The sequence below is a fragment of the Morus notabilis genome, unplaced genomic scaffold (genome assembly GCF_000414095.1).
Source record: "Morus notabilis unplaced genomic scaffold, ASM41409v2 Scaffold1436, whole genome shotgun sequence".
NCBI classification, from domain to species: domain Eukaryota; kingdom Viridiplantae; phylum Streptophyta; class Magnoliopsida; order Rosales; family Moraceae; genus Morus; species Morus notabilis.
Genome location: NW_010361010.1, coordinates 67,167 through 75,765, shown reverse-complemented (window position 1 = coordinate 75,765; position 8,599 = coordinate 67,167). Strand labels below are relative to the sequence as shown.

Genomic DNA, 8,599 nt, shown 5'->3' with positions numbered 1-8,599 from the left:
GAGCTATATATATTTTTATACCTCACATTTTAAATTTATTTAAAAAATATACCTTTAATATATAATCTCATCAAATACGTACCTTCACATAGGCAAATCCAAACGCTATATCAATTAAAACTCAATTTTGACCTCCTAATACCCAATATACCATGAATAAAGAAAAAAAAAAACACTAAATCCTCTCCTGACTTCACATTACCATGACCTTAACCACCATCCACCCTGACCTCCATCAGACCCATGTCCAAAGTACTCCAATGTGCAACGCGCAGCGATGGGAAGGCTTGCGAAATCCGCGTTCTTGGTCGATTAGGGGTTGTGAGTTCGCCGCTGAGGTGGTTCCGTCACTGACTTTGATGATGAGAACGGCCATGTCAGAGACAAGAAGGGGCTTGTCTCGCTTCCATGCCAGGAGAAGCATGTAGACTGGTTAAAACTAGTCTCAATTTATACTTTTAGTGTTTTGGGTAAATTTCTTGTTGTATGATAAAAGATCTGTGAGATTTTGGTAAGGTTCGTTTTTGGGTTTAGAGGTTGGTTTTAATCTCCGTGATATTTCATGATTAGCCCAAAAAAAAATCTCCACGGTATTTCATATATGGGTACCTGGCGTCTTGATGAGGAGGTTATTTACCGACAAATCATGTATTTGAGTTTAAATATTTGCGAGTCTTCAAGCATTTTTATTAATTTAATGTGTTTTTAGTGTTATTTTGTAGGAAAAATAATAAAATGGGACTTAGTGGCATTTTGGAGTAAAAAATTAGGGCAAAAAGCACTCAAGGCCGCACAAGGGCCCTCTGGGCAGAACCACCTGCATGGGTGCGCCACCTGAGGCGCGCGGCCGTGACACTGAGACGCTCGGTTGCACCTCATTCGTGCTGATGACGAAAATTGGGGCATTTTTCAGCCTTTGATCAATATGGATGGTCAATTTTGGACCCTTGGATGAGTGTGACTGAGATTTTCTTCATGTTTGAGCATACTTATCAAAAGAAACCCTAGTTCCCAACTTGAAGATGATGAGATGCACAAAGATTCCTAGAGAGAGAAGCTTGGAGTTAGAGATTCTTGAAGAATGCTTGTGAGAGATTCTTGAAGATTTGAAGACTTGAAGTTAATCCACAAAAGTTTTATCTTCCTTCTCCCTTTTCTTTGTAGTTTTTTAGTTTTTGTTCTTGAATTTGTGATTTTGGTTATGGATTCCTCTATGTTGAGCTAGATTTCATATTCTAGGGCTTGATGTAGCTTTATTTGAATCATGTTTTGATTATCTCGTCAATTGTTAGTTAAATTCCATTTTAATTTATTTATATCTCGTCAATTATTACTTGAACAGTCTTCTCTATGCTTAATGTTTTTAATTTATTATGTCAATGAGTTAGACAATTTTAGATTGTGATTTTGATGCTAGTGAGAGATTGATTTCATAGTCCTGAATTGGAAAACATAGTCTAGGATGTTGTGAGCTCGGGATGAGATCAATACTTAGATAATCTCGTTGAGAGTCTAGGATATTGTGAGACCGGGAAGTGATCAAGACCTTAATTATCAACTATGATTTAGATTGTTGTGAGGCCGGGAGGCGATCGACATTTGAGTTCTTATTTAAGGGCTAAACTTAATGTGTGTATGAGTAAACGAGTAAATAAGAATATTGATTTAGGTATTCATGTTTATGATTTTGTTTGACGCTCAAGAGAAGTAGTTAGGTTAAATTAGGTCCATTGATTAATGAATTGAGTGGAATTGGCTAGCATTGACTTGATAAGATGAACATATGAATGATAAGGTGAAGTTAAGTCTCTAGTACATTTGTGCATAAAAGTTTCCATATTTTATTTTGTTTTTGTATTTATATTTGTTCTAGTTCTATTTTTATTTCATTGAGTTCGGTTGCCTAGATAAAGTTGAGTTACGATAATCACGATACTTAGCAGCAATTTAATACCTAATTTCTGTGGAGATGATACTCACTCACCCTATATTATCAAAACTTGACACCGTACGCTTGCGGATGAACATGTTTCTTGGTAATGGCAAATGTGGGTAATGCCCATGGCAAATCTGGGTAGTTTGGGTTGAATTTAAACCAAGTCCATGGCCTGTCTTGGCCACTATTCAACTCTAGAGGCATTTTTTTTCTCAAGCTAATTTCTTTTCATTTGTGTTTTTAATTGTAGTTTTTTTTATTTATAATTTTGGATTTTCAGTACTTCTTTCTTTTTTGAGGGTAATCTGGATATTTTTTGGGTTAAAATGGATATTGACTAAGAAAAAGGTATGAATTTGTGTATTAAATGTAATGTGATGGTATGCATTTGATGCAATTAAAAGTTGAGGGTATATTTTTTGAATAACCTTAAAATATAAGGTACAAAAATGTATATAATCCTATTTTTATTTCTTACATCCCAAAATGGAATAACCTTTAATAGCTCTTGGCTCTCTCTGTGAAGAAATTGTTTCAACTTTGCCAAAGTTGGAGAAATCAAGTAATAATTATTGTCAGTAACAGCAACTTCTACCTTGGGGGTGAATAATAGCAACCAAGGGGTAAATGAACATGGACATTCTCACAACTGGGCCACATGTCTACCTGGGCCCACAAAATTGGAATGGATCATGGGTCCAATGGAGCAATTATCGAGAAGTGTCGGTCAAAACCAGTAATTCCACGCAGTCAAACGCCAGGGACACAAACGTAATTAGGTCGCTATCTCTCTCTCTCTGATGAGCTATCTGCCTTCTAAAGTCTCATCTCATATTTGTAAAAGAAAAAGCGCGAACAAATTTAAATTTCTTTATAATGTGTTACGCATATATAACAATACAATAAATTAAATGAGATGGATAATAATGTGATTTTTTTTCACAATTATATAAGATATATTTTTAAATGACAGTTATTTTTGATATTTTCATTGTCATTGTAATGTGAATAAAAATCACAAATAATTATTAAGATAGACTATTAGCAATTATTATAATTAATAAAAGAATTTTACCTGATAGTGACATAAAAAATTCAAAACTAATATTATTCTAGAAATATTTTTTTTCTGTCTCTCTTTTTCTCTTTATTCTCTGTTACGGTTTTGTGAGGTTCTTGTTGCGTCGCCGCTCCATTTTCTTCGCTTAGGCCAAAGTCCGGCCCGGGGCCTGGCCTTAGGATCTCTAGCTTAGGGGAGCAATTTTATAAAATAAGAAATTAGTACTTAATACTTACAAGCCAAATAAATAAGATTAAATTATCGACAAATTTTTTTTATCAGCAACCTGAGGGATAGGAACGTAATTTGGTTTCTATTCGTCATTTAAGTCGTAGGGGTTGTTCTTTTGCACATTTAAGTTAGAGTGATTTGAGTGATGATTTTGAGTTAAATTTGAGTTATAACTTGAGTTGAAATTGTAACTTGAGTTTGTGTTTGGATGTGCACATTTGAGTTATGATTTGAATTGAGAATCTTTTTGAGTTTGTATTTGAGTGTGTCAAAACTTAAATTTGTATTTAGATTATTTTAATAAAAACTCAATGGTGATGAAAAATTTTAATAGGATAAATGGGTGAGATTTTATTTTCTTTTCGTTGCAAATGCATAGAAAAAAAATCATCTCAATCAGAATTAAAATTAAAAATTATGACATTTTTAAGAATAAAAAAAATATTATTTATTAATTTGAGTTTAAATTTTATAAACTTAAATTGAAGAGAAAAATTAAATTCAAATTTAATTCCAAACTCAAATTTAAATTTAAATTTAAATAAAATTTTAACTCGAATTTAAATTTTTTCAAGTTTCATCGGAAAAGAATAACCCGTAATTTGGTCGCAAATCCAACAACAGCGTCATATTCGTAATTAAACGGAAAGAAGAGGGTAGTTACTTAACAAGCGCTTTTCAGACAAGGTTGATTTGTGGTATTATATAGGGCCCACCTCACTCTCTCTCTCTCTAGATACTCTCACACTCTCATTCTCACTCTCTCCTCTCTCTTTCTCTCTCCTCTCTGTCTTTGTTTCTGTGTCTTTGCTCAAGCTTCCACTCACTACTTTCTCTCTCTTTCTCTGTGAACACTCAAAGCCCCAAACTTTGCTTAGATCTGAAACTTCGCAAACCCCGAAGACCCCTCGACGACGACGACGACGAACACGATCTAGGTAAGTTAAGCTCGAGCATTTCGTCTCTGTTTCTCTTGGATTTGGGGAGGTTTTTACTTGTTTTTGATCCGCGACACTGGTCAATGGATGGCGATTTAGAAGTCAATTTTGTGCGATTGTGTTTGATTTATGGAGTTGTACATGTTCTTGAGCTTGAGATCTTGTCGGATTTGGTTCCGAATTTGGGATTTGAGTAGAATGTGAGTTAGATTGCTCTGTTTGGTTCCGGAGAAAATGTTGCAGTGGTTGCTGAGAAAATGTTTGTAGGGTTCTGTGGAAATGAGAAATGTCTGCTTGGTTGATCAGAAAATGTCAGCGAAAGAAAGTTTCTTTTTTCTTTTTCTAATTTTTATTTTTGTGTGGTATGTTATTTGAAGTACCTAGAAGCCCTGGATGAGTTGTGATATTTCAAGATTTGGAATTTTGATTTTATTTTTTTTCATTCTCATTTCTTTGAAAAGAGTACTGAAAATAAAGTTTTAATTATTTGAGAAGTTGTAATATGTTTTGTGATCGGCGTGATCTTTGTTTGAAAATTGAGTTATATGCTTATGGGAATTTAAAAAGTGAGGTTTAGTTCGTTGAATGACATGAATTTCTTTGATTGATTAAGTTATAAAGCTTCTTTGATAGATTTGTTTTGGCATCTTATTCATATATATAGCTGTATAAATCTCTCCTAAAAATGTTGGGTTTGTTTATGATTATTACATTTGAGACTTTTATGCCTACGCATTCGGAAGTGGTTATTCATGTTTTTATTTTTATTTTTATTTTTTCGTTTTCTTTTATGTTCATTTGTTTTGGTCAGCTTTCTTTCTTTCTTTCTTTCTTTCTTTCTTTATTTTTTTTTTAATTTTTTTAAATTTTTTTTGGGAACCTAACAACCAGTTTATTGTTTTTGTGTATGGTTGATGTTGACAGGTGTTTATGTTTTACTTGACTGGTCAAGTTGTGATTCTTCCTGGTCATTAAGGTAAATAATGACGTTCTTGTAATTTTTGCACTTTTGGAGAATATTAATCTGGCATGAAAAGCATTAAAATGACGTTCGAATGTTTTCTGTTGTGCAGTTTGGATTGTGGTTTTGACGACAATGGCAGTGACCGATTCTCAAAATCCTCTTCTTGGAGAAACCACTTGTGGTTCTCTACTCCAGAAACTGCAGGTAACTTCCATTTTTGTATTTTATCCTTCAGTATATTGGCTTCACTTATCTATGGTATACAAAAAATTCACGATGATGTACCGCAGGAAATTTGGGATGAAGTCGGAGAGAGTGATGACGAACGCGACAAGATGCTCCTTCAGTTAGAGCAAGAGTGCTTGGATGTGTACAAGAGGAAGGTTGAGCAGGCTGCAAAGTCGAGGGCACAGCTTCTTCAAGCATTGTCTGATGGCAAACTTGAACTTTCCACTCTTCTGTCTGCTCTTGGAGAAAAGAGTTCCGTTGGCATAGTGAGTATTACTAGATTTAACTTCTTTGCCCCAATACTCTGAATCTGTGCTTTCTGAGTAAACATGGATGATAATGTACTTTTGGGTTTGTTTATAGCCAGAGAAAACTTCAGGAACAATCAAGGAACAACTTGCGGCCATAGCACCAGCGCTTGAGCAGTTATGGAAACAGAAAGAGGAGAGAGTAAAGGAAATTGCTGATGTTCAGTCTCAGATCCAAAAGATTTGTGGAGAAATCGCAGGGAACTCGAATCTGAGTGAGCAGGCAGGGACGCCTGTTTTTGACGAGTCTGACCTGACTCTGAAGAAGTTAGATGAGTATCATGCCCAGCTTCAAGAACTTCAAAAGGAGAAGGTGAATCTCTCATCCTTATGGAACAGTTTCACACTCATTTTTTCTTTGATTATTAGCTTATACACCCGCTGCGAGTTCATCGGTGGCAATTCCTCGTTTGGTCTTGCAGAGTGATAGGTTGCACAAGGTGCTTGAATTTGTTAGCACTGTGCATGATCTTTGCGCTGTCCTTGGGATTGACTTCTTCAGTACTGTTACTGAGGTCCATCCTAGCTTAAATGACTCAACCGGCATGCAGTCCAAGAGCATTAGCAATGATACTCTATCTAGGCTGGCTAAGACAGTCTTAGCACTGAAAGAAGATAAGAAGCAGAGGCTGCATAAGGTAATGCATTTTATGTTTTTACTCTTTGCATTTCTAATAAAAAAAATTCACTTCTTTCCTTGCTTGACTCATCACATCTTGCTGCTGAACTCAGTTAAATTTAACATGTATCTTAATTCGCAGCTCCAAGAGTTAGCTTCTCAACTAATTGATCTATGGAATTTGATGGATACTCCTGATGAGGAAAGGAGTCTATTCGATCACGTTACCTGCAATATTTCGGCGTCAGTTGATGAGGTGACTGTTCCTGGGGCTCTGGCTCTGGATCTGATCGAGCAGGTAATTATTATATCTCAATTTGTTCACATATCTGAAAATTTAAATATAGTCAGTGGTTTTTTTTTTTGACTCCTGGTATTTTCCTTTGTCAAGGCCGAGGTGGAAGTGGAGAGACTTGATCAGCTCAAATCCAGCAGGATGAAGGAAATTGCATTTAAGAGGCAAGCGGAGCTTGAAGAGATATTTGCTCGTGCCCACATCGAGATAGATCCAGAAGCTGCCAGGGATAAAATAATGGCCATGATTGATTCTGGAAATGTGGAGCCTGCTGAATTGTTAGCTGGCATGGATAATGAGATAGCAAAAGCAAAAGAGGAAGCTCTTAGCAGAAAGGAAATATTGGACAAAGTTGAGAAATGGATGTCAGCCTGTGAGGAAGAGAGTTGGCTTGAAGATTACAATCGGGTATTTATTTTTTTTATTTATTATCTCAATACGGATCATTAATATCTGCATGTGTGTGTGTGTGTGTGGTGTGGGGGTTTTTTTTTTTTTTTTTTTTTTTTTTTTTTTTTTTGTAACTGACTGTGAGGGTGAATTAGGATGTGCATGGCTTTTCATACGTGCAACCCATTTAGATTTTTGAAACTGTTAATCTTTTCTATGAGACAAGTGAATGTAATATAATTATCGTGCTTAAACAGGACGATAACAGGTACAATGCGAGTAGAGGTGCTCACTTAAACCTCAAGCGTGCAGAAAAGGCCCGGATCCTTGTTAATAAAATTCCAGGTATGGATAGAAATAAGGAGAAAGACAGTTTGAGAAATTAATTGAATTGGTGATTGTTTTTTGATAGGGATTGATATGCCATACTGGGGAAATATACTTTGAACAATTGATCACTCAATTTGCATTTCTAACCTGGGCTCACAAATTGAGTTTGGGGAATTTTTGGGTTTCCAAAAAAAAAAAAAAAAAAAACTAATTCTTCAAGGGAATAATGAGTTGATTCAATATCTGCATGATTTTAACTAGCATAATAATGTCCAAACTTGTCTGATTTGTTGGTTTCTCGGTCATGCAGCTCTTGTTGACACCTTGGTTGCCAAAACTCGTGCTTGGGAGGAAGATCGTGGCATATCGTTTACTTATGATGGCGTCCCCCTTCTTGCGATGCTAGATGAATATGCCATGCTCAGGCAGGAAAGAGAAGAAGAGAAGAGGAGGATGAAGGTGAGTATTTAATGAATGTATGAAATGATAACTCATGATTTTTGAACTTCAATGTCCCTAAGGAGGAGCGATTACTCTTAACATCGTTGTGAAAGTTAGTTTTTCCCTCATAACACCACTTATTGTTCGTTTTTTCTGATGCTCTGAATTGGGTTTGTACAGGATCAGAAAAAGTACACAGACCAACAACACACCGAACAGGAAGCCATATTTGGCTCAAAGCCTAGCCCTGCCCGACCAGTTGGAACGAAGAAGGTGGTGGGTCCCCGCGTGAACGGGGGAGCCAACGGAACTCCAAACAGAAGGCTATCGCTTAACCAAAACGGAAGCAGGTCCGCCGCAAAGGACGCGAAGAGGGAAAATAGGCTTAGTGCTCCTGTGAACTACGTTTCAATGTCGAAAGAGGATGCTGCCTCCCATGTTTCCGGCACTGACCCAGTTCCGGCTTCTCCATGACATAAGAAGAAGAGAGGGAGGGGGAGAGAGAGAGAGATCTGTAGGTTTATACCTTTTGTTATATTACTACTGTTATTAGTTACTACTGTTAGGGATGTATCCTGTGAAACTGTGAGGGAAAAGTTGGAGAGTGAGCTGTTAGCTGTGTATGTTATACTTGAGACATTTTAAGCCTTTTTACGACCCACGTTTTTTTTTTTCCTTGTTCGAAATAATTTGCTTATCGCTAATGAATTGAGTAGAATTTGCACCTCTTGGTTATCTTTAGAGTTTAGATGATACGTTAGACTGCTATTGAATTCAGGAATGTGAAAAATTCTCTTTCAATAAAGGTAAAAAAAAAAAAAAATTCTACCCAAAAAAGAAAAAAAAGAAAAACGAGTAG

The 8,599-nt window shown here is 36.0% G+C and overlaps 1 protein-coding gene across 1 annotated transcript; it reads left to right on the top strand.

The window, feature by feature from the left end:
* Positions 1–3,978: 3,978 nt before the first annotated feature.
* Positions 3,979–8,399, top strand: LOC21395661 (65-kDa microtubule-associated protein 1). Its single transcript, XM_024165428.1, has 11 exons — positions 3,979–4,165; positions 5,090–5,141; positions 5,239–5,333; positions 5,420–5,623; positions 5,721–5,978; positions 6,088–6,303; positions 6,427–6,582; positions 6,676–6,987; positions 7,227–7,314; positions 7,610–7,758; positions 7,921–8,399. The coding sequence occupies exons 3-11, from the start codon at positions 5,262–5,264 to the stop codon at positions 8,212–8,214; spliced, it is 1,749 nt and encodes a 582-aa protein (XP_024021196.1). The 5' UTR covers positions 3,979–4,165; positions 5,090–5,141; positions 5,239–5,261; the 3' UTR covers positions 8,215–8,399.
* The last annotated feature ends 200 nt before the right edge of the window (positions 8,400–8,599 follow it).

Bases quoted from the DNA above. Each gene is read 5' to 3' on its own strand.
- LOC21395661 (XM_024165428.1), top strand. From the start codon at position 5,262: ATGGCAGTGACCGATTCTCAAAATCCTCTTCTTGGAGAAACCACTTGT. The intron at 5,334-5,419 runs GTAACTTCCATT...GATGTACCGCAG, and splicing joins CTCTACTCCAGAAACTGCAG to GAAATTTGGGATGAAGTCGG. The intron at 7,759-7,920 runs GTGAGTATTTAA...GGGTTTGTACAG, and splicing joins AAGAGAAGAGGAGGATGAAG to GATCAGAAAAAGTACACAGA.